Source organism: Galeopterus variegatus, unplaced genomic scaffold (genome assembly GCF_000696425.1).
Source record: "Galeopterus variegatus unplaced genomic scaffold, G_variegatus-3.0.2 Scaffold105, whole genome shotgun sequence".
Classification (NCBI taxonomy): domain Eukaryota; kingdom Metazoa; phylum Chordata; class Mammalia; order Dermoptera; family Cynocephalidae; genus Galeopterus; species Galeopterus variegatus.
In genome coordinates, this window is record NW_007726216.1 from 418,425 (window position 1) to 442,170 (window position 23,746).

The 23,746-nt window shown below is 34.8% G+C and overlaps 1 protein-coding gene across 9 annotated transcripts in view; it reads left to right on the forward strand.

The window, feature by feature from the left end:
- CASK (calcium/calmodulin-dependent serine protein kinase (MAGUK family)) overlaps positions 1 to 23,746 on the forward strand; it is a 396,153-nt gene that overhangs the window by 280,342 nt on the left and 92,065 nt on the right. For 6 of the 9 annotated variants that reach the window (XM_008585066.1, XM_008585099.1, XM_008585061.1 and 3 more), the window contains exons 9-11: positions 4,748 to 4,831; positions 15,463 to 15,562; positions 19,134 to 19,151. In XM_008585066.1, coding sequence (XP_008583288.1) covers positions 4,748 to 4,831; positions 15,463 to 15,562; positions 19,134 to 19,151 — 202 coding nt within the window. The remainder of the gene's footprint in view (positions 1 to 4,747; positions 4,832 to 15,462; positions 15,563 to 19,133; positions 19,152 to 23,746) is intronic. The other 3 variants (XM_008585074.1, XM_008585111.1, XM_008585106.1) reach the window with 1 other exon arrangement.

Genomic DNA, 23,746 nt, shown 5'->3' on the forward strand with positions numbered 1-23,746 from the left:
TTGGGGGGGGGGGGGATTTCTGTTTCTCCTTTAGTTTAAATGCCAAATAGCAATGAAAATGACAGCCATTTCCATCATTTTTACGATCCTTTACAAAATGTTTTAGCATTATACGAAACATAATACGTGGCTTTCATTATCAAAGCTTATCTTGGCTAATAACATATTTATTTTGGGAAACCCTTGTCTCTGCCAGTGATTATAGTTCTTGTTCTACGTAACCTGAGCTTAATGCATAATAGATTTCTGGCACCAGGAAGACAAAAAGCAAAAAACAGTCAGTAACTTAAATGAAAAAGTTCCAGAAGGCTGCTTAAGCTCAGTGTCATGTGCCATGTTTGAACTACAGTTTAACTTCACTGCTTATGTGTCATCTGAAGATATAAGAATTCAATAACAATATTATCTGGCTGGTAAGAGCAGGATTATGTTGTGTTTCAATACTTGTCCATGTATATTTGTAAATCAGCACTGTGGATATAAGTGGTGTTAATTTAGAATGGCTGAGATTTAAGCTATGGTTTAAATATGAAAAACTCCTGAATAGCTACAAAGTGAAGAAATAAGATAATGAAAATCCATGTAATGAAGAGTTGAAGAGTACCCAAAGTTACAATACCATTGCTTTGTGTACAAAAAAAAAAAAAAAAGAAAGAAAGAGTTATATTTCTTTGGTAAAACCACCAAAATAAAAAAGTCCTATTAAATCATTTCATATCAAAAAAGAATCTGAGTAATAGACCAAGTAATATGTGAATGTCTTATGATTGTTAAATTATACCTTTATCTATCTGAGTTAATGGTACTTGCTGGGAGTATTTATTCCAACAAAAGTAGGCCAACTAAGAGTGTACTTTCCTCATTAATGGTTGAGCTCTCCTCATACCCTTTGTAGCCTTAGTATGTAGACTGTAATGTATATTAACTGTAATAAAAGGTGAAAAGGGTAGTTATAGCAGGCTAATCAATTTGAGTTGTAGAAAAATCAATCAATACACCAATTAAATGTGTATTCAGCATCTAGTGTACACAAGGGACTATGAATCATACTTCATTAAAATGAAAGGCACATTGCTATAGAAATTATTCTGAATTCATATCACATTATTATTAGTGTTGAGAGGGACTATTTAATCTAGAAAAAATATTATTTTTGCTCTTTTGTCTTCTTTATAATACCTTGGGGTTTTGTTACTGTTTACTTGTTTTCTGATAAGAGATACTTTAATAGCCTTTTAAAAAAAATCTTGTGATTTTATCTGCTTAGAAAATATCAGAAATCATAATCGAAGTTTAATTTTATAAAAAACAAAACATACTTTTTGACTGTGTCCCTCTCTCTCTCTCCATTTCACCTTAGTGAATGGTGAGCAGAAGAGGTGTTCATGAGAAATAGAGTTCACAGTCAGATATGTAGTAAATTTCCCATTCTGTTAGAAAGAAAAAGGCATAGCTGGGCTATGAAATAGATTTTCAAATGAATGATGCTAGTATAACAGACACAGAAAGGGTTCTGTCCTGCACAGACAACCTCTTCTTAGTCTTTTGGCTAAATAGAGTGAGCTTTTCTTGGGGCTTCTTTTGTCTGCCTCTTGTCCTTGGAGTTTCAAGGTTGCAGGCTGCTCTCGCACCAGACTGGGATATGTTGGGAGGTTAAAAAAAAAAAAACAGCAGTATCACCACAGGCTCACCCCTTGAGTCCTGGGACCTCTGCCCAGTCTACCTTCTTTTCTCCAGCTTTCAGAATCTTCTCTTAGTTGCACTATGTATCACATATAGAGTTTTTAGTGTAGTTAGTGGAGGCATAAGGTGAAATGTACTTATTCTATCTCGTCACTGGGTCGTCATTTTAACACTTCACTTTCAAATCATTAATTTCCTTGTTGTTAATAACTCTGACTCAAACAGTAGACTTTGGGGAAAAGTGTTTATTCTGTTGATAGGGAATGTTTTAAAAATCAGTTCCACTGCCCAATTATTGCTCGAGAATGCAGGCATGACATGCATCTTTCCAGGTGCTTACCCCCGTCTTCCCCATCTCAGTTGGTGTCAGACTTCTAGTTGCCCACACCAAAAACCTTGGTGTTGTCATTGACTCCTCTTTATCTCATTCCCCACATCCAATCTGTCAGAAAATCCCGTTCTCTCTACCTTCAAAATATATGCAGAATTAAGAACTTCTGTTCTTTGAAAGACACTGTTAAGAGAATGAAAAAACAAACCATAAACTGAGAGTAAATATTTGCAAATTATATATTTGATAAAGGACTTATATTCAGAATATGTAAAGAATTCTCAAGATCCGATTATAAGAAAACATACAACCCAAATTCAAACTGGAAAAATATTTAAACAGACCCATCAACAAAGAAGATGTACAGACAGCAAATAAGCACAGGCAAAGATGCTCAACATCATTGTTCATTAGGAAAATACAAATTAACGCCACAATGAGATACCTGTATTCATATTTTAGAGTGGATAAAATCAAAAAGACTGACCATACCAACTGTTGGCAAGGATATAGAACAATTGGAACTCATACAATGCTAGTGGGAATATAAAATGGTACAACCACTTTGGAAAAGTTTGGCAGTTTCTCAAAAAGTTAAACATACTCCTATCATGTGACCCAGCCATTCTATGCCTTAGTATTTACCTAAGAAAAATGAAACATATCTTCATACAAAACTTGTACATGAATATTCATAGAAGCTGTGTATACAATAGCCAAAAATTAGAAACAACCCAGGGTCCATCAACATGTGAAAGGATAAACCAATTATGGTATATCCATACAATAGAATACTACTCAACAATTAAAAGGAATAAACTGCTGATACATGTAACAACATGGATGAATTAAAAATCATTATGCTGAGTGAAAGAAGCTGGACAGTAATGAGCACATATTGTATGATTTCACTTATATAAAATTCTAGAAAATGCAAACTATAGTGACAGAAAGTAGATCAGTGGTTTCCTAGGGACAGGGAGGGGGCAGTACAAAGGGACTTGAGGAAACTTTTGAGAATGATGGATATGTTCATTATCCCGATTGTGACAATGGTTTTATGGTTGTATACATATACTAAAACTTTTCAAATTGTACATTTTAAACATGTGCAGTTTATTATATGCTAATTATACTTGAGTAAAGCTTTTCGGGAAAAACAAATATATTCAAAGTTGTCTCCCTTTCACCCATTTTATTGTTTCCATCTGGTTTCATCCACCATCATCTTTCACCTGGATTATTGCAGTAGCCTCCTAACTGGCCTCCCAGCTGTTTGTTGTTGTTGTTGTTTTTTAACTTCTCTTCTTCTAGTCTATTCTCAATACAACCACTAGCATGTTCCTTTACAGTTAAGTCAGATCATGTCATTCCAGCTTAAGACCCTCCAGTGGCTCCCTCTCCCACTCAGAATAAAGGTCCTTCATGGCCCACTCCAGCCTTGTTATTGCTCTGATCTGATCCGCTATTCCCACCCCACCCACACCTCCCCCTTTACTTCACTCCACACACATTGGTCTCCTTGCTACTCCTCAAAAATTCCAGACACTCCCTCCCTTGAGCCTTTGCATTTGTTGTTCTCTCTGCTGAGACCACTCCCTCACCTCTTTTGAGTGTCACCTTCTCAATTACACCTACTCTGGCCACCCTATTTTAAGTTGCAGTGAACCCAATCCCACTTACTCTGCTTTACTTTTTGCTCTATTCCATAGTACTTTTGTCATACTCTATAACATGCATTTTTTGTATTTTCTCATCTTCTCCTACTAGAATACAAGCTACATGAGGGCTGCAATCTTTGTTGGTTTGACTTGTGTATCCCAAGTGCATAGAACAGTGCCTGGTAAACAGTAGGCTCTCAAGAAATAATTATGAATGAATGAGTGCTTATAGCATATAAATCTTCAAGATACTTTAACAGATTAGAGTAGAACCAAAAGAGGGATAAAAAGAATAACAAGAGGTTTTAAATATACATGAAGAATATTTGAGGAAACTGGAGACATTATTTCAAAGAATAGATTTAGTGGAGCATGATCCCCCTCTTCATTATCAAAGGGTTATTATATGAAAAGGTAGTATGTTTGCTCTGTGTTACCCCAGAAGACAGAGCTAAACTAAACAAGCCAGGTGTAGGCCTACGCTGAGAAAGAACATTTCCAAAATTATACTTCCTTAAAATCCTAACGGGCTGCTTTAAGAAATGATCTCCTATTGAGCAAGGTCAAACAGAATGGTCATCCGTCAGGGATTGAAGGGGATCCCGCATGGAGGAAATGGTTGAATTAGATGGCCTTGAAAAGTTTGTCCTAGTTCAAAGATTCTGTAAAGTTTGTAGTTCACTTATTCCTGACAATGCTGAATGCTAAATCGCTTGTGGAGTTAATTTTTCAAATGCTCGTTTTACCTGACAAGATCATGCCAAAGGTAATTTGATACCTTCATAATAATTATAATTAATTATTTTAGCCATATGGCAATATACCTGAAGGTTACATGGCCTATTATTTCAACCCTTTATTATTGCCGAAAGTCAAATATTATTTTACTATCAGTTTTAATCTTCAAATCCCTCATTTCGGATTGTTTCCTAGTATTATGGAATAAAATCTCTAATCTCCTAGAATTCAATTTGTTTTATATTTAAGAATTTGGGCTTTATTGTTTGTTTTAGATTAAGCCTTCTTCACTTTTTTAAAGTTATATGTGTTCATTATCTTTCTTCTTTTATAGGAGCGAGATCGTTATGCCTACAAGATTCATCTTCCAGAAACAGTAGAGCAACTGAGGAAATTTAATGCTAGGAGAAAACTAAAGGTAAATTAAAGAAATCATCAAAAAGCCAGACTGATATAGTTGATGATAATGTTTTTATTCTGTTTCAGTGCTCATAAATATATCCTGGTGTTGGCCATTGTTTTTGTTAAGCTAAATTCTCATTTCCAAAAATTACCATTGTTTCAATAAGATTTTGGTTTTTTAAATCATTCAGTGTAATATCTCAATTTGAGTCTAAATAATAAACTATAATAAATGGAAGATTAATTATATTTTAAAGTTGTCTTTAAAATTTATAGCAGAGATATAGTTGCATTATTACTTATCATTATTGAATATGAATCTAGGCCACATTTTCTCAAACTTTAATATTTTGAGAGAAAATGTGAGTTTAGTTCAATAGGAATAATGTTGAATTAGGATTGGAAGTAGGATTCAACAACCATCACAAAGCAGTAAATAAAATCCCCCACTATCTTGATTCTGCTAGAAAATATTTTCAGTTCACTTTTCTCACCTTTTCTTTATTCTTCCAAGGTATCTTTCTCCGTCTTATCACTATCCCATCCTCCACCTCACGAAAAAAAAAAAAAGAAAGAAAACCAAAAATGGTAATTACCTCATATGGCGAGTCCATTTGACTTTAAAAGGTTCTGAAAAAGACTGAGTGGAGTCTTTCCAGCACTGGGAGACAATGCTATATGACAGCATCCCCCCTACCCAGGGTAACAGAGGAACCTGCATTATGCTATGGTCTTAAAATGTTTGACTTAACTTTGGATACTGAAAATGTTGTCTGTCCTCTAAGTGGTTGATTAGATAGTAGTCCTCCATAGTCACATGACTCGTGCCAACTATAAAACTTTTCTTAAGTATTTTCAGATATGTCATAAATTGCAATAATATCATTACTTTATTATTTAACCCCTGAAGTTTGTAAATGATTGTATACAACTCTAGATTTATAGGAACATTTATATAAATTTTTAGGAAACTGTTAGACCACAATATCATCCTATAGAACTGAACTGTCCAACATGGTACTAGCCACATATAACCATTTGAATTTAAATTAATTAAAATTAAATAAAATTAAAAGGTCAGTTTCCCAGTCACACTAGCACAGTTCAAGTGCTCAGTAGTCAATGTTGCTTGTGGCTACCATATTGGACAGCATAGGTATAGGACATTTCCATCACTGTGAAAAGTTCTATTGGACATTACTACTATAGAACAGGGGAAATTTTAACATGTCATTGTTGGTGTTGATTATTCCTATTTTAGTCTTTCTCCTAGTTGTTTTTGAAGCCAGGGATTCAAACTGCCTCTTCTCTATTTGCTTTAAAAAATCCTTGGCAAAAGTAACTATTAATGATATGGCATTATTGAGATGGCACCCAAAGAATTTTCCCAAGACTTTTATTTTCTTGCCTTGATATCCACCTGAACCAGTGTAGCCTACAAAAGAAAAAACCCTTATCATTCCAAGTGAAATTTGGTTGCCTGTTTTTGAAGTTAGTTTTTTCCCCAGAGAAACTATTAATTATTACTGCTTTCTAAATGCTTCCCTGAGTCTTTTTTAACTCTAATGCTGCTTTGGCTTCATGTGACATTACACAATGTGAGGTTGAACCTTTCGTTCAACCCAAGTACAGGCATTTCACCAGAGGGCTTGGGCTTGCCCCATCACGAGAGACATGCTGTACTTCTCCCAGTGCCACAGAATTAGACTTTGCCCTAAAATAAGCAAAGTGGTGAGTAAGATTCATCTGGACTGAGCCAGGCTGTCACAGTAGAGAGGGGTCATGAGGATTTACCACATCCCTTTGCAAGGCTATTTAAAATTTTAACACCCACCAAACCAACCTAGAATTAAGAACATCAGTAGGGTCATTTTTTTTTTTCTTTTTTGAATTGAAACATAATTGATTATACATATATATGGGGTACAGAGTTGACTATCACAATATGTGATGATCAAATCAATATTAGCATGTTCATCATTATAAATCGTAATTATTCTTTGTGTCCCTTACCCAATTACTCCCTAAGCCCCCTCCCACTCCCCCTTTCCCACCTCTAGTAATTATAGATCTGTTCTCTCCTCCCAGCAGGGTCATTATTGAATTTTTTCAGCTTCTGGTAAGGCTGCGTTCTTTTGAATAGTTCAGCCACCCGTTTAAAACATGTTACATCTACCGTCCTAAAGGAACAAATTCTCCTCATTTTGCCTCTTCTGTGAGCTTCTGGAACAGAGATTGCAACTTCCCTGGCTTTCAGAGCCCACCACATACCTTATTTTCACAAATGAACAGCTAGGTGCCAGTCTTTCTACCCAGACAGTTTTTAAGCTCCTCAAATGATGGGTGATAGCCTAATTTTGATGACTCCCTTGGAAATGATTAAAAGAGAAGTTCATAGAAAGCAGTAGAAAATTACTTCTGTTACTTAGTCAGAGTTAGGAAATTTTTACTGGTGGCAAGAAGAAAGAGAATGAGAACAGCATTATGAGAAAAAGTGGGCTCTGCTCTGAAGCTATATTGCCTTGGGTGAATCCTGGTTCTGACACTTCCTAGCTGTATAGCCTTGAAAAAGTTATGTAAACTCTCTGTACCTTAATTTCCTTATCTATGAAATGGGGATAATCATAATAACTAGTTCATAGGGTTGTCAGAATTTAATGAGCTAATATATTACAGCAGTTAGAACAGTACCTGGCAATAGTTAATGCTCCTTAGATATTATTTCCTATTAACTTTGTTATTGTTGTTATTGTGTTGTTATGATTTTAATGTTAATACCTTAAATTTGGTACTCTGTCAACAACTGTAATTCCTAAATGGGCACTCCATATACCATTTTAGCTTTCTTCCAGTCATTGACATTAACATTTTCGAGGTTTTTAAAAGCTTTTTAAAAATGTGTAGAAAATCAAAAATTTCACTGGATAACCTTTATTAATGTGTTTCTTCCAAAGTAATTATGTTTAGACTTTTCTCACCATTTTGATCATCATTTTCTCTCACAGTATCTAGAAAGAGAAACTCTTAAGCTTATATTGTAATATTCATTTGTTTCCCATTACTTTCCTCTAGTATCATATCCATTATATAATATACACTCTTTAGAGCTGTGGTTCTCTAAGTGTAGCCCCTGGACCAGCATCACCTGGAAATTAGTATAAATATAAATTATCTCTGTCTCTAGTATGATCAGGCAAGAAAACAAAATAAAAGCATTCAGATTGGAAAGAAAATAGAACTATCTTTGTTTGCAAATAACATGATCCTGTATTTAGAAAACAGTAAAGAATCTGCAAAAAAACTATTAGAAATAACAAACAAGTTCATCAAGGTCACAGAATACAAGGTCGGTGTATTAGTCCATTTTTTGTTGCTTATAACAAAATACACAGAACTGGGTAATTATGAAGAAAAACAACATTTATTGCTTACAGTTTCTGAGGCTAGGAAATCCAAAGTCCATCTGGTAGTGACGACAGTGGCCCAGGTGTCTCACATTGCAAGATGATGGAAGCAGAGAGAGCTAGAAAGACAGACTCTCCTCTTCTTTTAAAGCCCTCAGAACCATGCCCTTGATCACCATTTTTAATCCATTCACTATGGTATGGTCCTACAATCCAATCACCTATTTAAGGCTCCACCTTTCAATTACCATAATAGGATTTCCCACCCTCTTAACAGTCACAGTGGGGGCTAAGTTTCTAATACATAAAACTTGGGGGATACAATTAAGCTTCATTGAGTTTTGGGGGAACATACTTCAATCCACTACAGTCGGTATACAAAATTGAATTGTATTTCTATATATGAGCAATGAACAGTCTTAAAATGAAATTAAGAAATAATTCCATTCACAGTAGCATCAAAGAGGATGAAATACTTAAGAATAAATTTGACAAATGAAGTGCAAGATTTGTAAACTAACATTGCTGAGAGAAATTAAAGATCTAAATAAATGGAGACATATTTAATATTAATGGATTGGAAAATTGTTAAGATGGCAGTTCTTCCCAAATTGATCTATAGATTCAACACAATCCCTATCAAAGTTTTAGCAGAAATTGACAACCTAATCCTAAAATCTGTTTGGAAATGCAAAGACCTAAAATATCTAAAACAATCTTAAGAAAACAAAAAAATGTTGGAGGATTCATACTTCCCAATTTCAACATTTAGTACAAAGAGTTATCAGGACATTGTGGTGCCAGTAAGGTATAGGAATTAGATATGTAGATCAGTCAAATAGAATTGAGAATTCAGGAATAAACCCTTATGTTTATGTTCAATTGATTTTCAACAAATGTGCCAAGGCAATTCAATGGAGAAGAAATATTTTTTTCAACAAATGGTGCTGGGACAGTTGGATATCTGCATGCAAAAAGAGACATAAAAAGACACATTGGATGACTCCATTTATATGAAATACATGGAATAGGTATTTATGTCTCTAAATTCATAGATACAGAAAGCAAATTAGTGATTGTTAGGTGCTGGGGAGTGTCTACTTTATGGGTATCAGGTTTTTGGGGGGGTGATGAAAATGTTTCAGAACTAAAAGTGGCGATTGCACAACATTGCAAATGTACTAAATACCACGGAATTATACATTTTTATATAGTCTAATTGTACCCATTGAAATGGTTAGTTTTGAGCTGGCTGGTTAGCTCAGTTGGTTAGAGTGTGGTGTTATAACACCAAGGTTAAGGGTTCGGATCCCCATGATGTCCAGCCACCAAAAAAAATTAAATTTAATTACATTAACTAATTTTAAAAATGGTTATTTTTATGTCATAGGAATTTTACATAACCAATTTTTTGTTATACCTTGTGACAAAATATTCTTAAATACTAGTTTCCACTTTAGCACACTTGAGGAATATGACACATTCCCATCAGTAACAATGGCTCACTACACCACTCAACCAAGGGACAACCCCTCTTTCCCTCAGCCCTAGGTGTATATGTAAGGTTGGAGGGACACGTGTAGTTTGTAAAAGGCCCATGAACGATTCTAGTGAGTCCACTTCATTGAGAGTTATTATTCTAATGTGCAAATTATAATGGTTCTATAATATTTCATCATATGTACAAATCATAATTTAATTAACCAGTTGCTGGACATGGAGATTGCTTCCCATTTTCTACTGCCAGAAATAATATTGCATGTATTTTTGATAGTGAGTTTATTTGCACAGTTGATCCTCTTTCTCATTCCGAAAGTCTTGTGAGACTTTTTAATGCCAGAATATAAAATATTCCTCATTCTACTTACCTAACCACCTTTGCTGAAATTTTAAGACTGTTACTCATTATCGGTTATAATGGTGTCACTGATCAACAATCAGAAATTGTTCCTTTCCATATTCATATATTCATTTTGGCATTTAACCTCTTCAGCAGGCTACAGGAGACAACAAATGCCTAATGAGAAAATTATTTGGATAATTAGAAAGCATTAACATCAAAACTGTAGATAAAGTTTATGGAACTCTGCATGTGATTTGAATTTGTATCACATACTTCTTTTTATTCTCCTATTTCATTATTTTACCTTATCTCTTTGAACAATGTTGGAAAATTTCTTTTCCCCATTTTGGTTACTAGACATTTCATATGTTGGTTTTTTCCTCCTTTTACTTCTTACTAAACTCTAGAATTTTAATACTTTCAGGGGGAAAAAAATCCCCTAGAAACAATACTCCCTTAATAAACTACATAATCCTGAGCACAGGACTAGATATGAGGGTCGTATTTTCTCAAACTGAATATTAGCATGCATGGGACAGACTATGTGATTAAGGCTGTGTGGAAAATCTGCACAAATGTACTCTAACCACGGGCATCATCTACTGAAGGAATTACTGAGCAAAGGAGTGTCTTTGAGTATCTGAGTTTGTCTATCTAGGGAAGAGGCTCAGGAGGGAATCTGTTCTAGAAGCCATCCCCTTTGCTTCATGAATTATTTCTACCCCTAGAAAGCAAATTTCCCTATTTAAAGTATGTCAAAGAAATTCTACATAGGTAGAAACAGTATTCTGTATTTGGGTTAAGTTTATTGCTATCAGTTCAGGAAATGGTGAGTTGAATCCATGTGATTCAATTCAGAGTATAAAACCCATTTATTCCCTGTTTTGCAAATTGCAGAATGATAGCCTGCATGCTTCTCTGACTTACCGATTGGTCTCTTGTGTTCCTGAATTGTGCATAACTGCGTAAAGTTTGTTTAGGAGTGCTGTTTTTCAGTTCAGTCATGTGTTGCTTAGTGATGGGGCTATGTACATACATTCTGAGGAATCTGTCGTTAGGCTATTTCATTGTTGTGCAAACATAACATAGTGTACTTACACAAACCTAGGTGTTATAGCTAACTGCATGCCTAGCCTATTGCTCTGACAACCCTCACATATGCGATTATTGACCAAAACATCATTATGTGGCACATGACTAATTTATAGAGCTGCACTATCCAACGCAATATCCACTGGTCTAATGTAGCTACTTACTTTTTAAAATTTTAATAAATTAATATTAAATAAAATTTAAAATTCAGCTTCTAAATTACACTAGCCACATTTCAAATATCCAACAGTACCTGTGGCTGATGGCTACTGTATTGGACTGTACAGGTATAGAACGTTTCCATCAGCACAGAAATTTCTATTGTACTGTACTGCTACAGTACAGTATAAGTGTACTCTTGGCACCTCCAAGAGTAATACTTATACCTAAGCAGCACCTTTTGAGAGGTCTACCAGGAAGCTATAATAGTTGCTTTTGGCATTCTTCCCCTTTCTGTTAATTCAACAAGAGGTAACTCAAGGATTTATCAAAGACCTTTGTGCTTAACAAAACCCAGCATTAACATACAGTCCTCTCCTGTAGTGAGGGTTTGCACAAAGGCAGTAAGTTGGGACAGCAATTGTGAGCTCCAGTTAATTAGAGCATTAAATCTAATGTGTAAAAGACACCTTTGATTCCAAAAACTGAAAACTGTTTTTCTGGTATGAACAGTTCCACACATAATAATTGAAGTGATTTTGACCTTCCTATATTGATTTTACAAAGCAATTCTATTAATTTGTGATTCTGAAATATAGAATTTATTGCTTCCTCTTGGGCAATATAGCTTTTGAGAGTTATTATGTACATTTAAGACCATCTTTATAAAATACTTCCATGCAGGCCCAAAAGAATTTCTAAAATTCCATGCAATTGCTCCTAAATATAGCCACATCTAGTACACTTACAAGTCTCATTTTTCATTTTCTTCAGAGAAGTTACTTCAGCCTCCTTTAGTCATATGTCCTGACTTAATGTTATAAAATTCCAGGTTTGAGAGCTGTGTTTAGATTATGTTTGAGTATCATATATGTATAGGCTATGCAGACTAAACTGAATGGTAACTTTGGTTGTATTTGTATGGAGAGATATCAGAAGTTATGATTTAATCAATTGTCTCACCTAGTTATCATCTAGGACCTAACTCTTAATTGTAATCAACACAAATCCTTTAACATTTGTACCTTGAAATGATTTTCTAGCCTTCTGGTCATCTCTGTTTGACCTCAACCTCCCCAAATTCTCCACCCTTTGTAGGGCTTTGATTTCAGTGTTCTGAATCCTAATAGGATGATTCTCTCTCAAATTCCTTTGTCACACTTGCACTGGTGTGTTCCGGTCAAGGGCTTTCCCCCTCTCAGTATATTTCCTTGGTGTATTTCCCTCCTCAGACAGCAGTATGATTATGTGTTACCTTGCCATTTGGGTGCAAAGCCAATTATTCTACATCTCAAACTTGTGTTTTGTATTCAGACTTTTTAAAATGTACCTCCCTGCCTTTGTGCCTATCAAACTTCATGGTGCTTGTTTTGAACCTGGTTAAGAAGTACCAAAAAGGGAGTATTGGTCTTTTGTTTTTGTCTTCAAGTTAGCAGTACATCTCTGTTCAACTCTTGTGTTCCTTATTTTGTTGCCTCCTTAAGTGCATTCAGTCAGTAGTTTAACTTAGCAGAAGTCTGAGCTAACCATGTTCTTGTTTTCCACTTCCTTAAATGCAAGACAGAATCATCAAGCCAGAAGCATTCCATTTTGATGTTTGACATATTGACATTTCAAGAAAACTGTAAGATTAAGTGAATAATTATTTATAGTTCTCTTTTTCTCTGAATTTAGAATCTGCCTTCTCCTTTCTAGGTTAATTTGCTTGATAGAAAATTGCAACTTTAGTATTATTATCATAACAGATTGTGAATAATCTTCTTAACTCAAAATTATTATGTTTCACTCTTAAAGCATACGAAAGTATACCTTCTAAATTAAAGCAGATTGAAAACTTCTTTATCAAGGGTTTAATAAACCAGAAAGTTTGGAGAACTACTCGTATAAGATCTGATTTTATATTCTTGTACCCACAGGCTCTTTAGTAGTAATAGTGTAGTACAGGGTTTTGCAAACTACAACCTAGGGACCAAATCCAGCCTACTGCCTATTTTTGTGTGTAAAGTTTTATTGGAATACAGCAACATACGTTTATTTACATCTTGTCTATGGCTGATTTCATGCTACAGTGGAGTTGAGTAGTTGCATAAGACCATATGGCCTTCAAAGCCTAAAATATTTACTGTCTGTCCCCTTACAGAAAAAAATCATTGACCCCTCTTACACTAGAAATCCTGCAACTAGAGAGAGTAGTCAGTGAACCTCAATTCTGTCTATTCTTTATTATATCTTTAAGTTAGCAGCGACCTTATTAACAGGTTGCTAAGCCTCTCTGGACTTCAGTTCCCTCATCTGCAAAATGAATCTCTTAGTATGAATCATCTCCAACGTTGACTCTCAGACTCTAGTAAAACTCTGCAGATCTATAAACTATTTCAGAATTATTTTTGCTGTTTTACATAATAGCTTTGCATTGAATATTTGAACCATGTGTAGTCACTGAGTTTAGAGAACTAAATAAAACTGCTAGCCATGAGACAGATAAATTAGGAATTTGATACTATTGTTTCAAAAGAATTTACCCCTCAGGGCACTTTTAAATAGTGTTTTACTAGCAGTATAAATATTTATTTATAGATTTTTAACTATAGTAGCTAGAACAGGTGTTGAAACATAAAACTGACATATTAAGAAACTGAGTTGAACTTCATTTGGAAGTAAAAATAAAGCATCTCTAAAAGTCTAGTTTCAGTGTGTGGGAAATATGATTGATATAGGAAAATGTCATTCCCGCCCAGATTTTAGGGAACATGTATAATATGTAAAGTGAAATAAGTTCTTCTGTAGAAGGAAGAACTCAACATTCACTACTGTTTTTTCAATATGGTAGCATAAGAACCTCTCATGCATTAATCCTGGACTTAAGGAAATCTAAAATGTTGCCTGGAATGGTAGCATCAAGATCACTTCTACTTTTTTGATCTTCTCTTTCTACAGTGTTTTTCAATTTATATTTATAGAAAGAAACCCTAACATGATCCCCCAAAAAGTGAACTTCGTGGACATGTATTTCTATTAATGTTTGCATGTACTTATTAACAGACGCCTACACACATAAAAGGTTTATCTTTCTTTTCAGAAAAATGCAAGAGTTTAATATTTAAAATTTAGACTGAGACAACTTAAAACTTAGATTACTTAGGTGATTTGATACTTAAACTACCTAAATGAGCAATTCTACTTAGACCAACAGAAGACTGTGCTCATGTTCTAGCTCTATATCAGTAGGCTTAGTAATGATTTGCACTTAACGTAATGCTTTACAGTTTGCAGAGCACTTTCATATACATTATGACTTCTGACAATCCTGTAAGGTAAGTAATGTCGGTTTTAATATCCTCACTTTACAGATAAGAAAATCTAGAGAGGTTAAATGATTTACTCAAGCAGCGTCATGTAGCTAGAAAGTGGTAGAGCTAGGGAACACACCCAGAAGTTTTATCATTCTTCCTGTTACTAAAACAATAACTCCAACCCTTTTCCACTCAGCAGTCCCAAGGGATGTCATACACTCAATATGGCAACTAGGAATCAGGGGAGGCTATGCATGTGGCTTAATGAGTCGCAGGTAGTTGATTCTGATGTGTAGCCTGATTGAGAATTACTGTGCAGAAGTAATACAATCATTGTTAAAAACAAAAAGAAAGTGGGGGAAATATTTTTTTAAAAAGAGAGTGGCTCATAATCCTATCACCCAGAGATAATTAATACTTTTAACATTCTGGTATATGTTCAGTCTTTTACATTTATATTAACTTTTTTCCCCCCCAAAATGAGACCATACATTGTTTTAAAACCTTTTTCATGTTGATTCATCGCAAACATTTTTCCTTTTCATTAATCATCACTCTGCAGCATCGTTTTATAATGACTACAGAATATTCCATTGTGTGGTACATGTTTGTGTTCAAGATGTAAGTGTTTCATATACTTTTGCAGTTCCCAACACTGTTATTCTAGTATATGCATGTGTAATTTATTTAAAGGAATCCAAAATTATTTTTAATGTACCTCTCTCCCAGCCATCATCTTCTATATATTTGACTTTCTCAATAAGTCTTAAGATAAATAACCATTCTTTGATTAACTTTTTTATGTTTGTATAATTATTTGTTTAAATAATATTTTTGTTTCATTTCTTTGCTTTAGGGTGCAGTACTAGCCGCTGTGTCAAGTCACAAATTCAACTCATTCTATGGGGATCCCCCTGAAGAGTTGCCAGATTTCTCCGAAGACCCTACCTCCTCAGGTAATTGGATAGTTCATTCATTCACCTGTGTGGCTCATTTGGTGTCTACGTCCTTTCTCTTTCATTAAAAATAAACTTTTTCTGTTAATTTAATCAAATCCTGCAAGGGATTCTAAGGAAGTTTATCAGCAACCAAATCCTATCTATCTACATGTGTCTTGTTCTTTTTCATTTTAATACCAAAGTTTCTTTCCCCTACTGCTCCAAATCCATTTCACTTTTTTCTTTTTACCACAGTAATACTTCCCCTTTCCAGACACAACACTGCACTTTATCCAATTCAACATTGTAGTCAGGGTTTTTGGATCTTTCTGATTACCTTCTCCCGCAACAAAAACTTCTGATGTAAGATTTTACCCATGTCAACCATATTAGATAGACTTTGGGATAGCACTGCTTTGATTTGAATCTTTCAGTGGAAAGCTGTCTTGTGAATTATCTCTTGGAACAATTATCAAGTTCTTCTCTCTACGTGAAGTCTATATATACAAGTGTTCAAGAGGTAACAACATAGATGAAGTTATCTATTTTGATGAAATGTATATAGGTACACCCATCTTACCAGTGAGGTATTCTCAAGGATCATTTGCTAAAAATTCATAGGACCCATTTATATGTATATGTAGATGCGTGTATGTGTGTGTGTGTTAGAATTTTTAAATTTTATTTATGTATTTCTTTATTTACTTAACTCCTGAGTCATATGTTCTCTTGCCTTAGCTTTTCTTCTTTCTTTCATTAGAGTCACTGTGTATTTGTCATGTCAACATTGTGCTGCTGATTTGATTTTTGTACTTTTGGACTGGCTTCTTTAATATTCATGTATTGCCATTGGAGTCAAGGCCCAGGGCCATTCCTAAAGAATGAGTTGTTCGTTCCATCGTTAGCAATACAGGAAGAACAAGTGTGCTAATGCTTCTTCCCTGTTGGGACCACGAACAGCTATCAGTATTTCTGCTTCTACCCTCCTCTGTTTGCATGTATGTGCACATAGAAACACGCAGAATTTCCTGCCATTTAGTATACGCTTATACCTTGTGCAAAATGACAAGATCAAACTTCCCATTCCAGCAGGTACATAGTTCTTTATTTTGACTTTTACCAATTGGGATATGAATCTTCCTCTTTTGAATGAAGGTGATTTCCAAAAACATTCACAAATAGAAATTTTAGAGAAAAGACTCTTTGTGGAGAAATTTCTGCCTTGCTGTTTTCCTCTTGTGCTGACTGTTTTCCTCTTGTGCTTCCTCTTCTGATTATCCAAAGTCCTTGTCACATGAAAGAAAAGGATGTAGTTGTGTTTATAAGTATGGTTCCTAATCTCCCTGTCGTTTTATGTCTATCTTTTTTTCTCTTAGTCCATTTTGTTCCATTCACCTGTAACTTTTTTTGTTAGCTTGAAATTCTCTCTTCACACTCAGATTACAGTTGACCCTACTTAGGCGGAGAGGATCCAATAACGGTTTTTATGTCATACTGTGACAATGTGATATAGTCACTTACTTGGAATATATTTAGGATAAATCTCTTTGAGATTTTAGGTCAAGATCTCTGCTACCATTTTCATCTTTAGAACTGGGCCCAGAGAGCAGTATTGTCCTGGCCAGTCACTTCATAGACCTAATTTCATTGTTATCCTTGAATATTTACCTCTGCCTAGCAAGAACTCAGTGAGCTCTTAAGTGTTCCTTTCTGGGAAGAGTTGGATTTTTCCTTCAGGGAAAGGAATTATCTATATTTATAGACATCTTTATTTTCTATTAAATACATTTTTATTGCCCAGTTTTTTTGTCTTTCAGTACAGTCTCTAATGATTTGGTTGAAATAGTTTCTGATTACAGTACTTGATTTTTAAACAAAAGAGAAATGTCGTGCACCATCTTGTGGATAGCCTACAAACCCTTAAATTAGTTGTTCACAATTTAGCATTCTTTCTTGCCTTCCCTTTCCTGCAGCCACACCCTGTTTCTTTATTACTTTTTTACTCTTTTCTTTCTTTTTTTTAATTCCTGGATCTTAATGATCTTGCCAGCAGTCTGTGTATTTTTGAATGGCACTGTCTGTGTGCTACAAATGAAAAAATGGAAGAATTAAAATGCTATGTATATGTCTAATACTAATCACCTACCCTAAATGAAAATTAAGAAATTTCTATGTGTTCAGAAGTCAAAAACAAAGGAAAATTTTGAAGAAAATCCTAATATTTTCCAAATTTCACATAGATATCAGGAATTATTCATACATTCCTAAAATTAATTTTTAATACTAATCCATTTAAAGGGAGGCATTCTACTATTGTGATCAGCATTACTTATCAAATAGCTATCTACCAGTAAGTGTCCTTTTCTGCAACCAATAGTAATAGTTGTATAGTTGATTGCAAAAAGCCAATTGTATATTTTATCTGGACTCACATAGAGCTCTGCACTTTCGTAAATAAAAACATCTGTATTTTCATTTTTTATTATTCATTTTATTATTTTATATTTCATTTTTATTTTTTAATATTTTCATTAATTTTCAAGCCTAAATTTTTCTCTATTCATACTAATGCTTAAATTCTGCATCATTTATTTTAAGTTCCCAAAGTTATCCTTTCCAGTGTCTTTCTGTTTAAATTTTCATGGGTGTGCTTTATAGTACAAAACACAAAGCATTTTTCATCGTTACGTGAAAATTCGTTCAAGCCGTGGCAAAAGAGAAAAATGATCATAGAGCACGTATTTGTAGGGTGGGGTTGTGGAGAGACAGGGATGGAGAGGCTAGAAAGAGAGAGAGTGCATGCTTGAATGAACAGTGTAAGGTCACCAACTGCTCTTTCTTGAGATGGATTGTCTTTGTTTTCCATCTTTAGGTAATGCCTTTTCTATTCTTTTTATGGAATGATAATAAATGAAAGGTAGATCTTTTTAATGACCTTTCTTGACAGAATTAAAAACTGTCAATCCTAATTTGGTCCTCAAAAGTTTCCTTAAATTCTACTGATATATGACACTCCGAAGTTTGAGAAGAGTGGTAAAGCTGCCTGCTCACAAAATATAGCATATTGTTTTCTTAAATCAAGTCTTATCATGATAAAGAGTAATACTATATGCATTTAGGAAAATATGAATATTTAAAATCACAATTTAAAACTAATCAATTTCCCAATTTGTCATCTAAAGAAAAGTCAAACATGTTTAGGTATGTTGTTTACAATGTAAAACAATTTTTCTGTAGAAGATATTTTTCTATTTTGATTATTGAAATTCATCCATTATGTATTTCCTAGAATTCATTGAGTTTAATCTTATGATAAACAGTGTACTGTTGCTTTGTTTCTTAATAATTAAAAATGGAAATATTCTGTTCTGATATTTCAAATCAAAGGAGTCAGAATCAGAACCCAGTGTTTGATGTCTGAAATCTGAACAATCCCAGTGAGTGTGCTCATATAACTGGAGGGTTCACTTTGGGGTCAGCTGGGGGACCATGCTTCTAGTGGCTCATCTAGTGGGCCCAACTGTGGCTTGATAACCTGCTTGCTCTAAAATCATACTGTTTGTTTGTCCATATGCTGCCTTCCTCCTAGGACTTCTAGCAGCAGAAAGTAGGTATCCCTTTGTTTTCCTCTAAGGTTTCTCTTTTATGCAAAAGTATTTGGCTTTGCATGATGCATAATCAGCTTGACTTTTTCCTTGGCTGTTTGTGTTTAGATGTTTAAGTATGAATTTTAACACCGCCTGATCATAAAATAAAAACTTGGATATATTGATTTTCTGAGGCATTGTTATACAAATCATAAGTTCTCACTTCTTTCATAAGAGGAAAAAGAGGCAGTGTTAAAATTTCAACCACATTCAATATTATTTCACGTCTGAATTTCAAACACAAAATACATTAATTCTGGGCAAAGGATGACATTTTATTTTATAGTTTGCTTTCAAGAAAACTTTTCGGGCAAGTGAATTTTCCATTGACAATTACATAACCTGTGAGTGGTTTTTATTCGTTACTAAGTCCATTTTCAGTTTATTAATGTGGAACTGTGAAATAAACTCTGAAATCACGTTTCTTAACAACTTTTATTATCAGACAGAACATTTATAAGGAATAATATAATGGCTAGATTCTAATTACAAAGGGATGTAATTTGAGTATGTAAGAAAATTGTAGGGGCTGGCCCGGTGGCGCACTGCTACAGGGCGGCGCTCCCGTCGAGGGTTCGGATCCCACATACAGACCGGCCGCTCACTGGCTGAGCGAGGTGCGGGCACAACACCGAGGGTTGCGATCCCGTTGCCGGTCCTGGTCCGGTACGGGCGTGACACTGAGGGTTGCGATCCGTTGCCGATCACAAAAAAAGACAAAAAGGAAAAAAAAAAAAAGAAAATTGTAAAAAATGTACACACATACACACACACACAAGTACAAGTAAAACTAAGGCTATCTGTATAAGATAGGTGTGTTATATCAATTTCAGTATTCTAGTTATGATACTGTACTATATAGTTCTGTGAAATGTTACCACTAGGAGAACTGAGCAAAGTATACAAGGGATCTCTCTGTATTATTTCTTACAAATGCATGTGAATGTACAATAAAAATTTTAGAAAAAAAAATAAAATAGAACTTTACCTCCAAGTTGTATTTACTAAGAGGAAAGTATATGAGACAAAGATAAATTAGAAAATCTGGGTGCTAATGACTGAATTCATTGTCACATTTTCTCATATTAGTTATTTGTAGTTTAAATTGCAGCTGATTTACAATAAAAATCTCACAGTACGTTAGTTTTCTATTGCTGTGTAATGAATTACCTCAAAACAGCATTTATCATTTCACAGTTTCTGTGCGTAAGGAATTCGGGAGTGGCTTAGCTGTGTGCCTCTGACTCAAGATCTCACATGAGATCACAGTCTAGAGGTGCCATCTCACCTTAAGGCATGACTACAGAGCTTGGGATTCCTCTCCCAAGCTCACGTACATGGTTGTTGACAGGATTTAGTCCCTCACTGACTCTGAGCCTCTCTATAGGGGCTCTTCACAGCATGATTGCCTGCTTCCCCAGCACAAATGATCAAAAAGAAGGCAAAGGTGAGAGACAGCACCCAAGACAAAAGACAGTCTTCATAACCTAATCTTGGAAGTGACATCCTATCACTTCTCTATTCTGTTCATTAGAAGTGAGTCAATAAGTCCACCCTATACTCCAGGGGAGGGAATTGATTACATAATGGTGGGAATATAAGGAGGCAGGGATCTTTGGGAGCCATCTTAGAGGCTGCCTACCACATACAAGTTAATGACTATTAAAATGTAAAACTCTTCCCATCCAGATTTAGCACTCCTCTCTTTCTCTGTCCTTATTTTTTTTTTTTTTTTAATCAACAGAACTGTCATGTCATTTGGGAATGGCATCTTGGAGGTATCAATAGTGCTTTTGCTTAGTTTTTTTATGCAAATTGGCACTTAAGAGCCAACAGGATGTTTTTAAAATACTTTGAAAAATTTGTACTCAAAGATGTTGCTATTTGAAAACATAGACTATTTTAATAAGCATAATGGCATTAGAATTATAGCATCTGTATTCTGACAGAATACATGTGTAGAGTTTACTTCTTTTAACTAATGTATTTGGAGGTACCTGTACCATAATCTATATATAAAAAATCTAAAGCATTTATCACCATGTGTAAGTTTTTATACTTGAATTGGATATAACACAGCTGCTCAAATCCAAAATGCAATTTCTGTTACTGGATTCACAATTGCATATGACTTGATCAATAACCAGAATTTACTTGCGCAGTGGGAATAAAATCTGTTGGCCAGGAGGCAGGGATGGGGGGAAGAGATTGACTGCAAAGGGACAAGAGGAAACTTTTTTGGAATGATGACAATGTGCACTTAAATTTGCAAATTTTTAACTTAATAAAATATACCTTAATAAGCAGATTTTTTAAAAACATTTTTGTGCTTGCAAGGAGGGGCTTAGATTGAGAGTGTGATAAGAATGTGTATGTAGTGATATAGTGTTGTGTTAATGGATCACTAATAGGAAAGAGAGGTTCTTGATTACTCTTAAGGAGAAGCTAGACTAGATTCAGGTGCTGCATTTGCTCAGGGTTTCATTGCTCTATGTATAATTTAAGAAATACACACACAATATTTATTGAAATAACTGCAGGGAAATCATGGATGTATCAAGACTCATTGAATGGTACATCTAATATTTGTGTATTTCACTCTGTAAATTTTACCTGAGAAAGAGAAAGAAGTATGGAAATCTATGCTGAAGTGTTTAGAAGTGTACTGATGTTGGCCACTGTTGCTTTGCCTCCCACGGATTTGTCACCTCTCTTCCCCTGGGTGATGGAGCCGCAAAAGGATTACTCAAAGCCCATTTCTTTCAAGCAGTGGGAGACCCCAAAGGGGTTAATTTCCCCGAACCGTCAAGAGAGAGGCATTCCTTCCTTTTGGGAAATTAACCACGAACTGGGGTTCTCGCCCCACATTTATTCTCCAGACCAGGAAGATACAGGAAGAGAACATAGGTGGGGTTATAGTTTAACAATATAGGCTGGTAACATTCAGTGAAACAAGCAAAGTGACATTCCATAATGCAATTTTCAAAAGGTTATGTTGATCCATCAACAAAAGCTTGATCTTAGCAAATATTCTCTTTCCCTACAGAAGTTCCCAGTGTTTTACATATCAATTAAGTAACTTGTCTGTCCTTGAGCCAGCAGCCTTGCTATGTTACAATTCTATATCTTACAACAGAGACTTTAGCCTGGGGAAAGTTTCCTGTCTTTTGCAAGGTTAACATTTCTATATATACTTTTAAGAAGTTAGGCTAAACCTGAAACTGCAGGGCTTTGGAGGCCCTGTGAAATACATTTGCTTTATAAATATTGGCATATTCCACAGGCCACTCTGCCATTTGCCTTGAAATGAACGAAAAATAAGGTGAATTGATAGATGGATAGGTGGATAGACATGTGATAAGGCAAATACAGCAAGCTGTTAATTATAGGATCTAGGTGGTGGATGCAATTCTTTCGAACTTTCTGTATGTTTGAAATTTTTCATAGTAAAATGTAGAGGGGAAACATTTTAAGACAGACTCAGCCTACTTTGACACTGAGAACTTTTAGTTTAAACTTGACACTGAGAACTTTTAGTTTAAACTTGACACTGAGAACTTTTAGTTTAAACATTCTACTGTTTATTTTTCTATCCTCCTTTTGGGTTATTTTTACTCAATCAACTTTTTTCTGAAACTTTTCCATTCTTGTAATGAAATTGTTCTAGACTCAAAGCTTTTATTGACCTTAAAAGCATATTCCTCTTTAAAGAAATAGGCTTAGGGCCGGCTTGTGGCTCACTTGGGAGAGTGTGGTGCTGATAACACCAAGGCCACCGGTTCAGATCCCTATATGGGGATGGTTGGTTAGCTCACTTGGGAGAGCGTTGTGCTGACAACACCAAGTCAAGGGTTAAGATCTCCTTACCAGTTGTCTTAAAAAAGAAAAAGAAATAGGCTTAGAAAGCATTTTAAAAACACTTGATGTAGTTGTGCTTTTTTGACTATTATTTCATAATAGTAGCAGAAAGCTTATGAAAAACTTGTTTGTATCAGTGAGATTCTTTGAAGAAGGAGAAGTGTTCAAAGTTAAAATGTATGATTATCAACGCAATTTTTAGATTCAAACTCAATTACAAAATGAATTATGTGTAAAGTAAAGTAAAATACTATTCTGAAGGCAGGGCGTAATTACTTCTAATAAATTTATCAATGTGAAAGCTTGAGCCAAGGGCTAGAAACAAGTCTTACATGGTAAATAAAATTGAGATTAAAAAAAGAATAGGAATTGGACATCACCTCATTACCAAATGCAAATTATTCTGGGGCACTGCTGGGGGTAAAACATGGTTTCAGGGAGGAGAAGTCTGTAATGGAAGGAGCACTGGATTAGGAGTCAGAGACCTGGATTCTATGGCTCACTCTTCTGTTCACTGCCTGTGGCCCTCACACAAGTCATTTAACCCTACTGAGCCTCCAATTTTTCCAATATAAAAACACTTGCCTACAGGCAGGGTCATTGTGTAATCACATAGGGTAGTAAATATAAAAGCTTTATGGAAATTATAAACTTGTTTATACAAATATAAGTATTAAAATAATTTTCATTATGACTT